Raw genomic sequence first — 20,034 nt, forward strand, 5'->3', positions numbered from 1 at the left:
TACCCCACTCGCAGCAGGTAACTGTTACCTTCTTAACATGGTAATTGTCATAGATCATTAACTGTTCTCTCTTATCTGAGAATTAACATTAATTCTCTTTGGAATAGTAACAAATCCTAATAGTAAAAATTCACTCAAATAGGAATATATAAGAAATATAAAACACTTTTCCAAACTGTTTGTAGTTTTAATACATGATAACTCAAAATTTTAGCTAAACTGAGTAAGAGAAATAGAATATGGCTCTAAAATAGGAAAACAAGATTGTGCTTTTCTATGGCTTTTCTATGGCTTATTCATTCAACAAATATTAACAAAAAGTGTCATCCACAAGAAGCCACTTAACAAAAATATAAGTATACAGGATGAACTTAAAACAGGTAAGATATCAATTAGTCCTGAGGCCCATCCAGTAAATTCATTTCAAAATAGGGGACTACAAAAAAGCCTAAAATTTGTTTATCACTATAAGAAAGTATTAAAAAGTAAAGCCTTAGGGAATATGAATGAAGAAACACTGGGTAAATAAAAGCATTTTATTGCTGAATGATCTGGCCTCAATATAATCTAGCAAACAGAGACAGGAGTTTGATTAAAGTCATAAACACTTTTTAAAAATAAGATTTTTTTCAACCAATAGAGTTGGAACAATTGGACATCTGTAGGCAAAAGAAAGGAAAAAAAAGAAATCTTCCACACATACCTCATATGATATATAAAACTTAACTGAAAATGGATCTTAGACCTACATGTAAACTCTAAAACCGCAAAACACCAGAAGAAGACACAGAAAATCTTCACGACCTTGGTTTAGTCGAATATTTCTTAGCTCTGAGCCCAGCACCATAATCCATAAAAGAAAACATGATAAATTGAACTTCGTCCAAATGTAAAACTTCTCCTCAAAAGACACTGTTACTAAACTGAAAATACAAAGCCAAGACTGTGATAAAATGTTTGCAAAACACACATCTGATAAAAGACTTGTGTCCAGAATGTATAAAGTCTCAGAACTCAATAGTAAGAAAAAGAAAGTCCAGTAAAATATGGGCAAAATATTTGAACAGACTTTACCAAAAAAAATTTATGAACGGGAAATAGGCACGTACAAATATGTTCAACATCTTTAGTCACTGGAGAAATGCAACTTAAAACCAAAATGAGATCACACACACAACTACAACCACAAACTTGACCAGAACAAGGCTGTGGTGCTGCTGGTGGGAAGCAGGACTCGGGAAGACTATTTGGTGGTCTCTCACAAGCTAAACATACACTTAACCACAGCACCCGGCAAACCAATGGCTGGATATTTACACCAAAGAAATGAAAACACAGTGTTCACAGGCTTTGTTTATGATTGCCAGAAACTGGAAACAACACACATGTCCTTCATCTGCTGAGTGAGCGACAAGACTGTGGTGCCTGCAGGCGAGGTAACATGATGAGCAGTGAGAGGCGTGAGCTGCTGACCTCCCAGCGCTGGGGATGCGTCTCAGGGCCGTGTGCTAAGTGAGACAAGCCGATACTGCACTGCATGAGTCCGTTCATACAATATATGCAAAGGCAATTTACTGAGACAGAAAACAGACGGGTGATTGCCAGGGACTGCGGAGCTGGACTACAGAGGCACATGAAGAAATGTGCGGGATGCTAAACTGTCTTATATCTTGATTGTGGTGGTGGTTACATGACTATAAGTTATGTCGAAACTTAGAGAACTGTACACTAAAAAGGGTGAATTTATCCTATGTTAATTATAATCAATAAACCTGATTACCTTAAAATTCATAAGGGCAAATAATTTATATTCACAGAGAAGGCAACTACATTTTATGCATTTTAGGAACTTTTGGAACATATCAAAGTAGAACCAATAAAAATTGGACAATTTTATTAACTCAGTGAAGTTAAAAATTAGAAAGCTAATCAGTATTTCTTATTTCAGAACACATCTCCTCCCTTAATTCATAGTATTTTGCTGCTGGTGGATAAAGAATCAGCATTTAGGCCTGACAAGGATGCAACAATTCAGGTAATGGCTTTAGACCGTAAGCACAAGACTGACTGATGACTCTGACAGATAGACCCTGAGTGATGCATAAAATTAAATATTAGGGCACCTAGATGAGATAACGTATGAAAGAATTTCTGTAAGATCTAGTTGCTTCCATACAGGAGCCTGGAAACCTGTCTCCAATGCCTTGAATTCTTGCAGGACCCCTGCAGAGCATAACATCAGAAAACTTCTAAAAATCTGGTTTTTCTTCTCCACCTCATTTGTTTTCTTTCCTTCTCTTCTTGCTTCTTTCTCTTTTATCTGAAAATGTCTTTACTTTGCCTTCATTCGTATTTTTAAAATGTTCTCTCTTCCCCTCAGATTTCTTTTCTGTTTTTCTTTCTTTATTTTTATTTACTTATTTTTGGCCATGCCACGTGGCTTGCGGGATCTTAGTTCCTGACCAGGAATCGAACCTGTGCCCCCTGCAGTGGAAGCACAGAGTCCTAACCACTGGACCGCCAGGGAATTCCCAGCCTTCATTCTTGAAGGATATTTTCACTAGATGTAGAATTCTGGCTTGACAGTAGTTTTTTTTTGTTTGTTTGTTTTTTCAGCACTTTAAAGATGTTGTTCTGGTGTCTTCTGGCCTTCCTAGTTTCTGATGAAAAGTTCATAGTAAAAAAGTTCATCTATAGGAAATGTGTCATTTTTCTCTGGCCACTTCTAAGATTTTCTCCTTTTTTAGCAAATTGACTGTAACATGACTCGGCATGGTTTTCTTCTTATTTATCCTGTTAAGTTTGGCTGAACTTCTTGAACATTTATGTTTATGTTTATCACCAAATTTAGGAAGTTTTCAATCATTATTTCTTAAGAGTCTTTTCTGCCTCATTCTCTCCTCTCTTTCTTGATTTCAATTACACATACAGTAGTGATATTGTCCCATAAGTCTTTGAGAATCTGGGAGGTTTTTTCACTTTTTTTCTTCTCTTCAGATCAGATTGTTTCTATTGATCTATCTTCAAGGTCACTGACTCCATTCAGCTATTAAGCCCATCCAGTGAGTTTTTTAGTTCAGATACTGTGTTTTTCAGCTATAAAATTTTCAGTGGGTTTTTAAATAGATTTTCTATATCTCTGCTGAGATTTCCTATTCTCTCATTAATTGCAAGCATCTTTTCCTTTACATCATTGACATAGTTATAATAGCTGCTTCAAAGTCCTGTCTAATTACAACATCTGTGGTCTTTTCTGGGTTGATCTCTGTTGATTGTCTTTTCCTGAAGCTTCAGAATGAGTCACATTTTCCTGATTCTTTGTGTGTCAAGTAATTTTGGATTATATTTTGAACACTGTGAATATTCTGTTGTAGAGACTCTGGATTCTGTTATAAACCTTCACAGAATGCTGTTTTAGCATGCATCTAACTTGATTAGACTGAGTAGGTCCAGTTACACACAACTGGAGCTCCCTTTCCCCAGCTTTCTTCATGGGGTGGATATTGACCTTCACTTTCTGCCCCAGCTCTATCCTCTGGCTGTTTAGGCCAGAAAGATGCCCATTTTCTATCGGAGCTTCAGCCACTCCAGCCTCACCATGTTGGCAGCCTGCCTTCAGGCCAAAGCCACAAAAACAGGGAGCCACCCCATGCCAGTCCTTTTACCCAGTTTCAGTTGCCTCCATGGTGGCTTTGTTCACACTCCAGAGCTTTCAGATGGCTGTCGTTATACTTTATCCAGAGTCTGGTTTTGTCTGGAGAGGGTCAACTCTGCTAAACCAGAAGTAGCTCATCCTTGATTCATCCTGTCACTTTTCCCTTCCTCCTCCTGCCCTTTCCCTTTTCCTGTTAACATCTTGCCATCCCTTCTTCCCCAACTTTTCCATTCTTTTGGTCTTTCCTCTATTTCTCTTGCTGTCTCTCCTTTCACGTCTCAGTTAGATTCCTGTGTCCAACCACGTATACTGCAGTAATGCCACCAGCAGGCAGGATAGCTGACCCCTAAAGTTGCTTCTCAATCCTCTCAACCCAGTAACCCAGCAGTTTTCCCAGGAGTGAGCCATTCTAGTGGTTTTTCCTGAGGGCTGCATCCATGGCCATGACCAGTGAATACCTTCCTTGGCAGTGTGAGCTGGTGGGTTCCCTGAAGGCCCTGCACAAACTTGTCGACAGCTCCCAGCTGACTGCAGACCTCGAGGGCTCCTTTCCCTACAGCCACAGTGCCTGGATCTGCTTCCGTCGGGTAAGGTGCAACTCACAGCTGCTGCACATGCCAGTCTCCTGGGCTTCTCCTTAGATGGATTTTTTTTACTTAAGTCAGAAAAGGGCACCCCCCCCCCAAGTGTCACACCTGTCACAGTCACCATCAACAGTCTGTTTCTGGACAACCACACCGTGGCGCACTTGAGAATGCCACTGAAACCCCACCCTGGGCGGGGGAGGAACTTCTGTAGATGTGCAGAGGTCACCGGGCAGCCGCATGGCAGGCTTTACAACCTGAGATGGGTTTAAATGTGGAAACTCACAGCTGCTTGTTTCAGCATCTAACAGAAGCTGTCTTTATGTCTCCTGGCTCTCAAACCTCAATAGAAGCTGGAGCCCTTCACCTCAAACTGCAAGGAAGCCATTGTTTTCCTACAAAATTCAGTCCACTCCCTGAACACCCACAGGACCCCAAGCACAGCACAGGTAGCTTCTCGTGTATTTTATTTTATTTGACAGATAGGTGGGAACACAACAGTTTGGTCAAAACCATCATCCTCAGCAAAAATTTTCAAGCCCTTTTTCATTCACAGATCCCTTTCAATTAGCAAAAAACTTCCCAAAGACCACTTCCTCCCCCTTGTGACCAAAAAAATCCCACTCTGCCCAGAAAAGAAACAGCACCAGTACATTTGCTGACATGCCACCAAGGCACAAGTGATTGCTGTCAGGAGTGAGTGATTCAAAGGAGACACACAGGCGGACTGTCTGGAGGGACCCCGACGGCCCAGGGACCAGGGGCCTGGAGACGCCTCCCGGTGCCCAGGGTGCGCGGTGAAACCCACGGCCTCGTCTAAACACCAGGATCTCCTCCTGCTGCCGCCTTTAAGCCTCCCTCTTCCTTTCTGCCCCCAGACCTCCCTTCCCTCGGGCAAGGGCATCTGGAGCTGTGCTACGTCCTGCGGGGGCTGGGTGGCGTGTGGGGTGCGCCGAGCCCACCCGCCTTTAGCTCGGTTGACAGAGCAAGGACGTGGGTCACACTGACATGTCCACTAGCGCTAGGCTTGGGAGGACTGGAGGAGGGCTTCCAAGCACGTTTCTCCCGCCCGGGCAGGAGGTCGCAGAGTTGATCGGCAAGCACAGGGCGGTGATGAAGCATGTCCTGGAAGACGCGCGGCTGGTGGCCCTCCGGCTGGAAGGCGGCACCGTGCTGGCACGGCTGAGGAGGGAGGAGCACGGCGCCGGCCAAGACTACCAGTGAGTGTCCCGCTGGGGCAGCGCTGGACCGTAGCCCAGCCAGGGGAATTCCCAGTGCTCTGCCCACTCACGGGAAGCCCGTCTTCATCACCTGCAGTGTCTCCAAGGAGTTCAAAGCTCCATTCCTCTGACGGACACACTGTGACTGACCAGAGATTAATTCCCTTTGGAACTAAAGGAAGCCTAGCAGATTCCTTGGAAGGCTCAAGTGGAGAAAGGTCACTTCCTGGGATTCAGCGTCAGTCCTAACCAAATGCTTCCTTGCCTGTTGCCTCCCAGGCCCCGGGTCCACCCACCCACATTCCCCTGCCACCTCCGGGGTGCCCGCACCTGTGGCTGGCAGGGTGTCACAGCTGCCAGGCATGTTTATGCTCTGCTCGGGCTGTGGGCCTCCTCGGGGGCTTCCGTTTTTGTCAGATGTACAGAGTGCAGTTGGTGTTTGTAACCAGGGGTCACCGACGCGGGGCTTGCTGTGAACAAACACCCCGACAGCTGCCTTCCCTTTCCAGGGACACCATCGAGGCTGCCTGCAGGCTGTACAACCAAGTGGACGAAGAGGTCCACAGGCTGGTCCTCGCCTCCAACAGGTGTCTGCAGGAGCTGGAGAGTCTGCAGGCACTGAAGAAGCTCCAGGAGCGAGGACACCAGTCAGGGCTCCAGGGGGGAGGCGACCAGGTCAGTGTCCTGGGAGAGGTGACCAGTCAGGGAGCCAGGGGGAGGTGACAGTCAGGGCTCCAGGGGGAGGTGACAGTCAGGGCTCCGGGGGGAGGTGACAGTCAGGGCTCCGGGGGGAGGTGACCAGTCAGGGAGCCAGGGGGAGGTGACAGGGAGCCAGGGGGAGGTGACAGTCAGGGCTCTGGGGGGAGGTGACCAGTCAGGCTTCCAGGAGGTATGGAATCGGGTTACTTGAAATAACCAGTGTAACACTCACTATTTTCATCCAGATTTTCTTTATATTCATATGCATATAACGATTTCCAAAAGCTTATATGTTTTTCAAGTAAAATCCTTATTATTTTATCAGCCACTGTTTCCTGGTTAGTGAATGTGAAGCCAGGACCCCCCGCCCAGCCAGCAGCATAGGGGCAGTGAAGAGTGGCTGGAGACTCTCTGGACCCTCAGCTGGCCCTGCATCCTCCAGTGTCTGGTCACCATGGGGCAGTCAGGGTGGGAGGGGCGCCACCCCAGGACACCCCAGACTGGTCCCCAGGACAGCCAGCAGTCACGGTGGGGTGTGCATACTGTGTATTTTCCCTCCCTGGCCTCCCCACAAACAGCCCTAGCGCCCAGCCATGGGCCAGTGGGGGGCCTGGGTGGTGGGAGATGGTGACCCAGCTGATCTAGGCTGCAGGGAAGGGGAGCCAGAGGCTGGCAGGGAAGCACAGACAAGAGGCTGACCAGCTCACCTGGTCCTGGTGGTGGCAGCCTGGAGCACGGCTGACTCGGGACACCCCAACCTGGAGGCAGGCCCTGCCTGGGGCTCCTCCACCCCCTCCTCAATCCTGTGGGGTCCCCTGTCTACCCTGTAGGGTCGATTCCTTGTCCTCTGGGGCCTCCTCCATCCTGTGGGCTCTACTGTTTCTTATATATTATGTATTTTATTATAAAATGCCCTCCAGGACTTCCCAGAGAAAGGATGGAAACTCTAGGACCTGCACATCCGATGCTGTCTCTTCTCCTTCACAGTCCTCAGTAGTTTGTTTTCCCTCCACGGCGGAGGCACCGTACGGTCGTTTAGCCTCGCGGGTTGCAGGCGAGTCTGACCTGCTCCCCTCTCGGCCTTGGGCTGGGCCCTGCTTTCCCCCCAGAACCTCGCCCACCTCTGGTCCTCGGGCCGCCTCAGCCTGGTGAGCAGAAGCTCCTCCTTGGCCCCCCTAGCTCTGGGGATTCTGGGGTTCCTTGATGAGCACCCCCGTTTCCCAGATGCCACGCTTCCTGCTGGTCCGCTCGTTTTCTTCCTTTTCCATTTTCCACGTCGCTGGCCTTTTCCTCTACTTTCAGAGTAGATTTTATGGACTTTATCTCCTAACCCCACTGTGTGCTTTTGCTTCTGCTCTAACATTGGTAACTTCCACGGAGGTTTCGTTTGTTTATTCCTCTCAGTGGCCCTTCTTTACAGCACCTGACTTGCTCTCGCTGAAATACTGATCATGGTGTCTGCCCAGCCTCTCTCCTCTCCAAGGGGGCCTCTGCAGGCTTGTTCTGGCTTCTCTTTCTCATGCTGGAGGCTCTCCTGGTGATCCTAGGTTGCCTGCCCAGCTCACGAGTGGGGCGGGGCCATTGGAGGCCCCCTGCTGGGCCCACGTCCGGAGATGCCACCTCTGACCCCCGAGGGGAGGGCCTCCTGCACGTCAGGGAGGAGGTGAGACTCAGCCTTCCCGTGGCCCCCTGCCTGCCTGCCCCTCTGCGGAGAGCACCCCGGGCCCCGCGGGGTGGACGGGGCGTGCACTGGGGCCCCTGCCTCGCCACGGCTCCCAGGCTCCCTCAGCTTCGCCACCTGCTCAGGACGCCCAGGGCCCCCCAGTGTCCCTCCTCCCAGCCTCTCTGTTGCCCCCATCCTCTATACCTTGAAAGAGGTTACTGACGCTTTAGCAGTGTTTCAGGATGGATCAAAGTTAGATATGTTTTAGTCTGCCATCTTCACCCAAAACTAAATACACTTTAACTTAAACATGGGATCATCCTATATAGTGTGTTACATTGTCTTTTTTACCTAAGAAATTGCACGCACGCTGTGGAAGAATTAGAAAGGAACTAGGTTTTAACCACGGTGAGATCCTGCCACACACGCTCCTCTGGCTGGCGCTGAGGGGGGCCCTGCGTGGGCACGCACGCCCGTGGGAGTCTCTGGGGCTCTGCCGTGCTGTTCGCTATTACAGACACCACCACCTGCACATCCTTCGCACTTCGTGATTGTTTGCAAATTCCTAGGCTGGATTGGAGGGTCAGGGTGCACATCTTCTGAGGTTCTCAGACATCTGCCAGCGGCCTTCCACACAGCTGGCCCCGCCTGGGCTCTCAGCAGCCTTTGGAGGTCCGCCTTCTCATTTGCCAATCTGACAGGTGACGATAAAGTGTCTCATCATTGTCTGCATTCGGATTTTTTATGCTGCAGTTGAACCTTTTCTTCCTACATTTATTGGTTATTTTTACTTCTCTAATAAATTGCTTTTTCATGTACTTGGCCAATTTCTATACAGTTTGTAATAGTTTCATTATGTCACTTCTAATCCTTTGATTGTGTTGCAAATATCTGTAATTTGTAATTTGTCCTTTAACTTTGCTTATGATTTATGTGGCCTTTCCTATCTTTCGGTTACAGAACGACTAATGTATTCCATTATAAGACTTTCATGGTTTGAATTTCTCCATTTAATTTTTCAAACCGACTGGAATTTATTTTTTCTCGAGGCCGTAAGTGGGACCCCACCTCTGAGGTGCCTCTGCCCTGCTGACCATTTCCTCGTCTCTACCTGGCGGTTCTAGGACTGCAGGTGCTTCCTTGCAAAAATCTAGGTTTGATGGTTTTTTCCATGACTCTGTCCACAAAGAGCATGTACTCTGGTCTCTCTCCTCTGCTCGTACATCTGAGTTCATTAAATACAATTATTGTCCTGATAGATCCAGCCCAATCGCTCCATTTTTAATAGCAAACCTCTTCCTGGGTGTCTAACGACCGGATGCCCCTGCATTGCCCTGTGAGGGTTTGCCTCTGACGTGCCCGCGGTGAGCGTAGTGCTGTTGCCATGGGAACTGTGTCTCTTAAGTGATGACCGTGACCTCATCGGACTGTGTGGGTGCAGGCAGGCCTGCCATCGCCCCTCCGTCCCTCCCAGGTGCCGCCAGCCTGAGGAATGTTTCCGGAGTTTGTGTAGCATAGTAACAAGTTTCGAAACTGAAACTTCTGGATCCATTTTTCAATTATCTTAATTTCCATTTCCAAACAATTAAAACAGTTATAAACTTGAGCCATGGAGATCTGTGGTCATCCCAATCCCTCTCCAACCCAAGCTCATTCACTCCCATTCACAGATTGAAAAATCACAAATGAAAACCATGGTTCAAACTGAGGCCGAGTAGCCTTCGGATGCGCTCAGGAGAGCCATTTGGACGAGGCGTGTGGCTGTAGGAACCAGATGCACCGGCCCCGAGGCGGCGTCTGACACCTCCTTTGTCCTCCGAAGTCTTAAGGCCGGACTCCTTAGCACGTTTAAAAGTAAAACCTTCTTTTCCTATGTAGATGACATCGTGGTTTGAAAAAGAAAGAGAGAAATTCCTCGGGCCTTTGGAGCTGCTCTCTCTGGGGAACACAAAGCAGTGGCAGGCGTCCCAGGCTCTCCCGGACGGGCTGACGGTGGGTGCCCACCAGGACACACGCAGGGACACCCAGGGCACTACCGGGGCTTGTTCTGATTGTTGGCTCCTTGGGCCGCAGCAATATCGTCCGAAAGGGCTGCGGCTGATGGAAGAGGACTTGCAAGGCGCAGAGGAAGGGACCCAGGCCTTCAGAAGGAGTCTGAGCGCCAAGGCCGGCCTGGCTGAGCGGAGGGAGGGCGAGCTGGCCAGGCAGGCCCGCGGGTCCGAGTTCTGCGAGACGGTAAGCGCCCCGGCCCAGTCCCTCCCAGGGTGTGCACGCGTTGCCCCGTCCTTGCTGCGGACATTCGCTGAGAGGTGGGCGCCACCCCCAGGCTCTCCGTAGACCTGTGAGGGGTTTATTTATTGTACCAGACAGGCCACGAGGACGCGGGAACTGTTCTTTCTGTTTACCGGCTCTGTTATAAAAGTCCACTTACCGTCAAAGATCCCAGAACGATTGCTGCAGCACAGCCGCACCTGCACTCTCGCGAGCGCCCTAGAATTCCTGCCGCTAGGGCGCCAGGGCCAGAGTCCTCGGGAGCACAGAACCCAAGAGGCCAGGGCAGGCCGGGAACTCTCGGCCCGAGGTCCCTGGCCCATGGGTCCCACACCAGGCAGGGACGCGGACCGTCTCACGGCCTCTCCAGCCCTGATGCCCATGGTCGACTCCGGCCGGCAGTTGCCACCGCGAGCACAGGGTCTTCCTCTCGCTCTGGCCTCTGGCTCACCCTGGTCCTCGCTTTGGGCGACCTGGTCAGCAGGCAGAGCGTGACCTGAGTTTACTCAGGGTGCTGGCTGAGGCCGCCCAGGCCGTGACCGTCCTTCACTGCGCTGACTGGCGCCCTCCTGTGCCAGGCAGGTGGGCGGCGCCCTCCTGTGCCAGGCAGGTGGGCAGGTGGACGCTGCGGTGCAGTCAGTGCCTGGGGCACCTGGACCCAGAGCTGGTCACCGAGGGTCTGACGCGCTGTCGCCGGGCGGCCGTGCAGAGCTTCCCCAGGGCGAGTGTGGTGGTGGTGGGCCCCGGCGGCCACTGGGCGCTGCCACGGGGCCAAACCTTGTGGCTGCAGAGCCGGCAGACCCGACGCCACTGGCAAGAGGCCCTTGGAGAGGCAGCCCCGGGCCCCGGCACCCTGCCTCTGGGCTGGAGCCCCCCGAAGCACGAGCTTGCCCAGGGACCCGAGGGGCAGCCCCTTGAGCCTGCCTGGACCCCTCCCGCTGACCCCGAGCCCCGAGCTGGGGAGTGGGCCGGACAAGCTGCTGTGTGTGGCCAGGAAGGTGAGCACCTGGGCCCAGGTGTGACGCACAGGACAGCAGCTGCACGTGCTGCTCCGCCCGCCCCAGGAAGCACCCCCTGAAGAAAATTAGGGAGAAAACACAAAGCTTCGCGACTCCTCAGCTTGACAGTGGCCCCAGGGGCTCCCTCCGGCTGGGCCACACTGGGGTCTTTATCAAAGGCCTGGAGGTGGCCAGCACCACCGTGGCCTCAGAGAAGCAGCCCCCGCTGAGGCCACGTGCCGAGAGCCCTCGGCTCCCTCGGAACCGGAGTCTGTCCTCTCCCTCCAGGATCCACCCCTCCGAGGAGGATGGGAAGGGGCGAGCTGGAAGGTGAGGCAGATGCCCTCAACCTGTGGGCCTAGTGGTCAGTGGGATCTAGAAACCCAAAGCCGTGAAGTGCCCTTCCACAGCATGGGAAACCCACGGACGCCCCTCCAGGCCTTCCCCGTCAGGTCCAGGCTGAAGCACTCACGTCTGATTTTAAACAAGACATGAGTGATCTCCCCGTGCTCAGAACAGAATCTCTAAAAGCCGCCTCCTTTTTCAGGGCATGTAGTGACCTAGCACACCCGCTCTGATGGTTAAACAACCAACTCTAGTTGTTTAGAGCCCATTTCTAGAAAATTACAATAAGTAAATCAAGCCCCCAATGTGAAGAAATTACTTTAAAAATTGCTTTTTAAAAAGTCTGTAAGTATTGAGGTAAGAAGTGTGTGCCCGTTTATCTGTTGCCCAAATGAAAATGTCCGTTTAGTTTGTTAAATCTTTAGGAAGATGTTTGCAAAAAGATACGTCCTATTAGCTGTCTGGATAAAACGTGGTCAAGGACCCCGCCCACCCCAGTGACAGTCAGTGACGCCAGCCTGGCCTCACAGCCTCTGGGTTGTTTGTCCCTGATTATAGTGAGCCCTGGCTGGAGGGGGGCGTCCTCCTGGTCTCCTTTGCTCATTGGATGGGTCCACGTGTGTTTCCTCCAGACAGCAGCTCGAATCTGAACTGAGATGGTTACAAAATGCTCTTCTGAAACAACCTTCAACCACCTTGTTAAAGGTGGACCTTGTGGGGTGTGGGCAGGCCACAGGGAGAGCTGCAGGTCTGTGGACGGCCTTCCAGCTCATTTTGAAGGTGTCGGGGCAGCAGAAGGCAGGGGTAGGTGTGGTCCACTCACCGGGAGCCTCCTGGCCACCCAGAGTGGACGTCCTGGGTCCGGGAGGGAGCAGGTTGGCAAAGCTGTCCTGCCTTTGCCGCTGGGGATGGGTCCCCCTCCCGCCATTCACGGGCCTCAGACCCACCAAGCCCAGGCCTGGCGGTGGGGACCCCGCACACAACCTTCAAGGGAGCGAGTCCTCCCAGATGCCAGGGCCAGGGCGGGAGCTTTGCATGAACCACCCTGTCTTCCCGGAAACCCAGCTGTCCGGAGGGAGCTCCTGTCGCTTGGCCAGCAGTCATTTCCCCAGAAATTTCTATCCTTTATGAGTCAATTTCCATTTACTTGGTCCAGATGCCCAGACCACGCTAGTGTGTATTTCTTTTCTGGATATTGAAGAAGAACGCTTGTTTTCGGCGAGTGTCTACAGGAGGTGACTCGGCGGCCGTGCGTGGGTGTGACAAGGGCACCTCGCGTGGCAGCAGCTGTGTTTGTCGGCACTGCCGCCGCCGAGGGCTCCGGGCCCCCGACCAGCAGAAGGCGCCGTCTTCCCGGAAACAAGAAGCACCTGTAAGATCCGTGCTGCAGGCGTGGGAGGGGCCGTCCAGGGTCTGCTGCAAACAGGGTGAACTCACAGCGTTCTGGCCACGGTGTATTTCCTATCGTTAGCTGCTTTTTTTCCAATCAAAAAAAAAAGTAAAGACAGATAATGGCAGGAAAAACTCTACCAACCCCCACTGGTGTCATTAGGATGGAGTAGTTTCAGAAGGTGGCTGGTGGGATGCTATCAAATAGGGAAGGAACGCGTCGTGTGCGTGGGGACCTCCAGCCCAGACAGGGCCCTCCGCTCGCTGTCAACCTCTGCGCCACGCTGGCCCCCAGGCCTACTCTCCGTCCTATGCTGCAGCGGCTTCTCTGCATCTGGGTCAGAGGTCACTGAGTAGAGCTGACTTTTCAGGAACACCTTGTGGTAGGTTAGCAGCCGGTGTGCGCCGGAAACCGGTTTTCCCGTAAATCTGCAGCACAGCCTTCCCGGCAGAGGGCTCCCTGCTGCGGGCGTGCGAGTCTTCTTCCTGCCAGAGCTGCCCCCCAAAGGCGGTGCTAGAATCAAACCGCCTGGGGTCAGGCTTGAAGTTAGGGAGCCTGCGAATCTCTCCTTTTCAGTTTCCAAAGGGCTCTCTCTTCTGAAAAGGCCGTGATCGGCAGCGTGGAAACGTCGATGCAACAGCTTTCCTTCTGCTGTAACCTCCCTGTGCTTCTCTACATCAGAGGGGCGACTCCAGTACCGGTGCGAGGACAGCTCAGGTGTGAAGCGTCTCGAAATGACTCGTCCCCGAAGACAGGAAACCACGGGAGAGAGTGCTTTTGTGCGTCTCCCATCTGTGTATACCGCGTTCATTACTCTGGAGTTTCAGTCTCTTGTTTCTTCCGAGGCAGGAATAGCGCTGACGAAGTGCCTCCTGCGGCTGGCGGCCGCGAGGCCTGAGTGTCCCCTCGGCTCTCTGTCTTTCAGCAGCCGACCGCAGCACGTGATGGCCGAGATGATCTCCACGGAGAGGCAGTACGTTAGGTCCTTAGGATGTGTCATCAACAACTATTTTCCAGAAATGGAAAGGACGGACCTGCCCCAGGACCTCCGAGGGAAGCGCAGCGTCATTTTCGGGAACTGGGAGACGCTCTACGCCTTCCACCGCGGGCACTTCCGGGGCTGGAGCGCTGCCGGCACCGCCCCTGGGCCGTGGGCCACGCGTTCCTGAGATATGTGAGTCCCCAGCCCACGGTGTGGACAGGGTGAGGCCAACCCCACTCGTGCTGGGAGCGGCCCACGTTTCAGGCCAGTGGGTCCCTTGTGTCCGGGTCAGGAGATACGTCCCTGCCAGTTATGACCTGGCTCTGGACACTTGGGCCTCGGGGTCAGCAGACGGCACCCTGGTCAAGAGCCCCTCGGCACTGGGATTGCACCTGTGTCATCACACCTAATCTGTCCGCAACCCACCCCTCACAGCTAGCCGGCCCAAAGCAGCTTCCAAAATCGGTTTGCTCCCTGCACGTAGGAAGCCCACCTGGTCCCCGTCACGGTCTTCCTGCGAGCCTGCCCAGCTCCCCTTCCAGAGGGGCGCCAGACCCTCCTGACCAGCTCTGAGAGCCGCATGGATGTATAGATTATTCTGAGGAGACCTGAGGTTTTAGTAAGTCTCTTCTCAACCATGAATATTGAGTCTTTATAAAATTCTTAATTTACTCTGAAAAGAAAGTTCTTTCAACAAGTAGTTACCAAACACAGTTTTGGGCACTGGGGCAGCGTCTGTGCTGGGGGCAGGTGACACTTCTGCTTCAGCATTGTTAAATATGAATTACCGTGACAAAAACACCGGTGCTGAAGGACATCCCACGTGCTGTGTCTTTTCAGCTATTTCTTAAAAAATGCTTTTAGCCATAATGTGCAACTTCCATGTTGTTTTATGTTGACAGTAATCTTGAGAATTTTAAACGTTTAGACAAACTTGGTTCTTGACTGTTAATGAATATGTCAAACCCTCCCTCGGGCCCACCTTCTAAGCACCCCCTCTTGTCTCCTCCCCGAAAACTGGTATTTTGAGACCGAGTCTAGGGCTCCCACCACGTCCGGGGAGCTGAGCGCCCGCTCCCGACTGCGGCGAGACCCCGAGGAGCTGGGCGGCTTCTGGCCCAAGCCCTCCCTTCGCAGGAGGAGCAGCTCGGCACGTCCGCGCTCTACAGCAAGAACAAGCCCCGGGCGGACGCCCTGCTCTGCAGCGACGGCAACGCCTTCTTCAGGGTCGTCCCCCCGCCCGCGAGCCTGGCCGCCCGGCCTGGCCCGGGCTGACCCTCTCGCCTGCCTTGCAGGACAAGCCGCGGGAGCTGGGCGACAAGATGGACCTGGTCTCCTACCTGCTGAAGCCCGCGCAGCGCGTGGCCAAGTACGCACTCTGCTCCGGGCCCTGGTCAAGGAGGCTGGCGGCTGCCCCGCCCGTTAGCAGGAGCTGGGGGAGCTGAGGGCCGCCGAGGACGCGGTGCGCTTCCAGCTGCGCCACGGCGACGGCCTACTGGCCCTGGACGCCGTCCGCGGCTGCGACGTGAGTGCTCCGGACCCTGGTGGGTAGAACAGGCCTGCGGGGAGGCGCCCACGCTTGAGACCCCCCAGACCCCCGCCCAGAGGGAAGGGAACGCCCGGGAGAGGCTGTTGGGGCGGCAGCCACGGGAGGAAAGGCCGGCGGGCTCTCAGTGCTAAACGTCGGTGTTTGGGGCTGCTCTGAAATAACTGGATATGGGAAAACTGAGCTTGGCCTTGGCTTTGGGCCTGAGCCTACCGATTCGCCCCTGCTGGGGGCCGGGGTGGGGCCAGCGCCCAGGACCAGCAGGAGGAGCAGACCTCCTGGTCAGGCAGGACCGCCACCGAATTCCCCGTTCCAAGTGAAGACGCAGGTGCCTTGTTAAAGCAGCATTAGCAAGAGTTTCAAGACAACAGATCAGCCCCAGGTGGCCACCTGCAGACCCGAAGGCTCCCAAGCCCTCTGTCCAGTGAGCTCAGTCCAGCGATTTGGGACAGCCCAGGCGTCCCCCCGGACAGGGCTGTCCACGGGAGGGAAGGGGCACCTCCCATGAAGGGGCGGCCTGGCTGGGCGCAGTTGACCCTCACGCAGCCGTCGCCCTGGCTTGTGGAGGCTTCGTTACAGGGGCGCGAGGTCAAGGCTGGGATCAGGTCATGCCCCGTCCCCCTGAGAGAGGCCGGCCCGCCTGCAGGTGGATCTGAAGGCACAGAGGCGGCTGAGATGCCAGGACGAGTTCCTCATTTGCTGCAGAAGGAAGAAGCACCTGAGGCGCGTGTTTCTGTTTGAAGACCTCATCCTGTTCAGCAAGACCCAGAAGGTGGACGGAGGCCACGATGTGTACGCGTACAAGCAGTCCTTCAAGGTGCCGCGTCGAGCAGGGCGCTGGGGGCCGGAGGGAACACCAGGTTATTTGTTACTGTGGCTCTTGGGCTGACTTTTGGAGCCTGGGGCCGCCAGAAGCCGCAGGGAGCCATTTGTCCTTCCTGTTCCACGTGCCAATCCAGGGGCTAGAAAACAAATGTCTCCTCGTCGGTGACTCCATTTCAGGTTTGGGTGAAGGTGGGCAGAACACAGAGGAGGCCTTCCCCTGGGCGGTCTCAGGGCATGGGCCTCACCCTTCCCCCCAGACAGGCCCTGGGGGTGAAGTCTCCTGGGAGAGGCCCCACCGCAACCCCTTCCCTGCCAGGGGGCTCATCGGAGGGGTCCTGTGATGACGCGCCAGGGAGCCCTTCTGGGGGGGACTGAGCCCTCACGAGGGAGCCAGCGTGGATGGCAGGGGTCGGGGCGAGGGGCAACGGGGAGGCAGGGGCGACGAGCCCCCGGCCCAGCCCCGTCCACACCACTCGGTGTCTGGGTGAGGGGACCTCCGGCACGGAGGCGCTGGGGTCAAGCATCAGCCAGAGAGCGGTCAGTTGTCCAAAGGGCAGGATCTGCGGTCCCTCCCGGTGCTTGTGGCTGCAGATGGCAGAGATCGGGATGACGGAGAACGTCGGGGACAGTGGCTTGAGGTTTGAGATCTGGTTCCGCAGGTGGCGGAAATCGCAGGACGCCTGCGTTCTCCAGGCGAGCTCCGCGGAGGTCAAGACCGCCTGGACGGACGTGATAGGGAAGATCCTGTGGCGGCAGGCTCTGCGGAGCCGAGGTGGACAGAGCGGCTGGAGGGCGCTCGGCGTGCAGGGCCAGCTCGGGCTGGGCTTGGGCTGGGCTCAGGGCTCGTGGTTGGGCCGAGGGGCCCCTTAGCACCATCCATCAGCACACGAACACTTACTTCTTAAAACGATAAGCAAGACCCCGGCCCCCACACTCAGAGAGAGGTCTCAGCCCCAGCTCCCAGACGCCCTCAGACCCGTGGCGTCAGCTTTCTGCCCTGCCCTGTGGTCAAGGCCCCTGGCCTCCTGGACGCTGCGCCGATGGCCAGCCTGTGGTCTCCCCACAGGTAAGACCCCCCCACCTCGTTCCCTCCTCCTTCATGTCTGCCCTCAGTCCCTCCTCTCCCCTGAGTTGGTCACTGGGACACCTCTGTCTACTTCAGAGTGGTAGCTCATCCAGGCTGGCTGCCACACGTGCCATCTTCATCGCAACCCCTCCAAGCTGGCCCTCCTTCTGGTGGCTCTGACCACCCTGCTGGGCCTGAGAAACACTAATATGCTAACACCCTGACAGCCAAACACGACCACTTGGCACTCGGAGGCTACCACCCTGGCCAAGGCCCTGACCTGTCACCAGAGATGCCCCACGGCCTCCTCACTGCCACGTCCTTCAAAGTGTGGACCCCCCCCCATGCACACAGACACAGGCATGCACAGACATGCACACACTCAGACACACACATGCACACGCACACACACACACGTACACACGTGTGCACAGAGACACATGCACATGCGCACACGCACACACATGCACATGCGCGTGCACACACATACACATGCACACACATGCACACACGTGCACACACATGCACATGCACGTGCGCACACGCACACACATGCACATGCGCACACGCACACACATGCACATGCACACACGTGCACACACATGCACATGCGCACACGTGCACACACATGCACATGCGCACACGCGCACGCACACAGCAGCTTTGCCCGGGGCGCCCGGTGGCTCCTCATCCTCCTTGGAGTCACTCAGCCCTGACGAGGAGCAGGAAGTCCCCATGGCCTGGTCTCCCCAGCCCTGCTGTCCCGCCTGCTCCTGTCCCTCCCTCGCAGCTCCCCCAACCGTACTGGCTATCCTCCTTCTCTTTGCTGGGTTTACCGAGCATTCATTCGTGCTCAGGCTCTCACCCTGTGCTTGGATCCCCTCTCAGTTTCAAGCGTGTGCGGATACCCATCAGTGTGTCTTTCCTGGAGCCATGCCCTGCCTGGAGGCCTCTGCCCACCCCAAGGTGATGTCCCTTCATCCGCAGACGGAGACCCGCCCCTCCCCGGTTGGACACCCAGTTTCTGTGGTCCCACATCTTCCTTTTTCCTGGTTCACCCCCTTGGGCTCCCTGAGAGAGGCCGGAACGGGCATCTCAGCACGTCCAGTCCCCCAGAGACACTCAGGGTGGAATTAAACCCAGGGAGCTGCTTAGAAAACTCCCCCACATGCTCCTGTCTTAGAACTCAGGACACAGGAGCTGGTGTCCACGGGGATAGGCGGCAAGCCGTTCATGGACGTCAAGCCCAGCAATGCGGCCATAAGCGACCGGGCCGTCAGTTACACCGGGGGGGAACAGGTTAGCGGCCACAGCCCCGGCTCTCGCTCGGCCCCGCCGACTCAGACCCAGGCGCCACAGTGCGCGGGGCCCCACGGGCCAACACGTCGGGCCGGACGGGCGGCCGCCCCGTGAGGCCTGATGGGACCGGGGCGGAAGGAACCTAGTAGTTTTCCGGATGGCCATCTTGTTCTTGAATCTAGGCTGCACCTCTACAGCAGAGGCCAAAAGACTCGTTTTCTGTCCCCTTCCAGAGGCACGGACCCGAGCGTCCAGAGCCGTGCCCTCCTGTGACCACACCGCCCCCTCAAGGGACCGCACCCCACCCTCTCAGACAGCAGCACACCCTCCTCCAGTGGCCGGTCCTCCTGCGCCCTGGGGCCGCTGCCCCCGCACGCGCCCACAAGCCCTGCCCGCCGCCCCTGTGCGTACGGCGTCCACACCTGCATCGAGGAGGACGAGCTGGAGCAGGAGGCGGGGCGCCACCTCCCCTGCGTGAGCGCATGCGTGCGCTGGAGCCAGCTCACGTGTTCATCATTTCACCTGATTTCATGTACTGCCAAAGGTTTCCAAACAGATTAGAAATTTTCATTTACTTAAAAAAAAATTTCCGCTTCCACTCAAGACAAGGTCACAGGGAACAAGTTTAAAACAAACAAGCAAAAAGAAAAACAGACAAAACAAACCAAGTGCCCTCCGAAGCCCAAAATGTGCCACTGCCACCATGAAGTCGCCCCTGAGGGCGTCCCCACCCACCAGAGGTGCCTCTGCGCAAAGTGTTGGGCGTGAGCTGCTCAGAGCAGGCAGCGGCCACGGGGAGCACGCACCGTCGCCTGCCCAGAGCCACCGCGCTCTCCTGGACACGTCGCTCAGGCTCCAGGACCGCGGGCGGCTCCCATCTGGGCTGCGGCAGCCTCTGACCAGCCCCGAATCTGGAGGTGGGACTTCTCCCCGCAGGAAGACCTGGCGGAAGGGTCTGCGTCGGAGGGCTCAGGTCTGCCATCCCCAGCGCGGCCCGCAGAGGCCACCCGCCAGCCACACTCGAGGTTGTGGCTACACCCTGGCAGGGGCCCCACCCTGGGGAGTGACCCCACGGGCCTGGGCTCTGCGGCCGCGGCTCTGGGGTGGCACAGGACAGGCCCCTGGGAGCGCGCCTCCCGTCCCGTCCTGTCCCGCTTTCCGTCAAAGCCGCGTGGCCCTTCTTGCCACATTTTCTGTTGTCCCCCGCTTGGGCTCACTCTTACCGCCCAGGGTGAGGCTTCCTGCTGGGGGAGGGGCGACCTCCCTCCCGGCCTTCCCCTTCCGGCTGCACTGGGCCTCCTGATTTCCGAAAAGCAAAGTCACAGACCTCTTGTTCATGAGCGTAAGTGGCGTCTGACCTCCAGCAGTGCCGTCCTCCTGCTTTAGCCCGGCATCACGGGTCACCTGGTTATAAATCTGTACATTGTAAATCATTCTCGTTGTGCAAGCCTCAGGGCCAGAGTGCCGGGCACAGTAGGCCTGAGGGGCAGC

General features: G+C 54.9%; 1 protein-coding gene across 1 annotated transcript in view; it reads left to right on the forward strand.

Annotated features, from left to right (window-relative positions):
- The window catches only part of PLEKHG4B (pleckstrin homology and RhoGEF domain containing G4B), a 72,793-nt gene that overhangs the window by 49,688 nt on the left and 3,071 nt on the right, over positions 1-20,034 (forward strand). Inside the window, 26 exon segments of the mRNA XM_082379616.1 lie at positions 1,949-2,035; positions 4,126-4,242; positions 4,590-4,688; positions 5,317-5,459; positions 5,969-6,134; positions 8,178-8,368; positions 9,296-9,338; positions 9,700-9,813; positions 9,895-10,056; positions 10,188-10,591; positions 10,675-11,055; positions 11,109-11,420; positions 12,637-12,807; positions 13,260-13,332; positions 13,376-13,542; positions 13,751-13,941; positions 13,944-13,999; positions 14,945-15,034; positions 15,103-15,181; positions 15,184-15,230; positions 15,234-15,332; positions 16,000-16,170; positions 16,770-16,950; positions 18,428-18,628; positions 18,777-18,827; positions 18,830-19,460. Of these exon segments, the coding sequence (XP_082235742.1) occupies positions 1,949-2,035; positions 4,126-4,242; positions 4,590-4,688; positions 5,317-5,459; positions 5,969-6,134; positions 8,178-8,368; positions 9,296-9,338; positions 9,700-9,813; positions 9,895-10,056; positions 10,188-10,591; positions 10,675-11,055; positions 11,109-11,420; positions 12,637-12,807; positions 13,260-13,332; positions 13,376-13,542; positions 13,751-13,941; positions 13,944-13,999; positions 14,945-15,034; positions 15,103-15,181; positions 15,184-15,230; positions 15,234-15,332; positions 16,000-16,170; positions 16,770-16,950; positions 18,428-18,628; positions 18,777-18,827; positions 18,830-19,104 (4,071 nt within the window). The 3' untranslated portion in view covers positions 19,105-19,460.

Source organism: Balaenoptera borealis (genome assembly GCF_965194805.1).
Source record: "Balaenoptera borealis genome assembly, chromosome: 2".
NCBI lineage: Eukaryota > Metazoa > Chordata > Mammalia > Artiodactyla > Balaenopteridae > Balaenoptera > Balaenoptera borealis.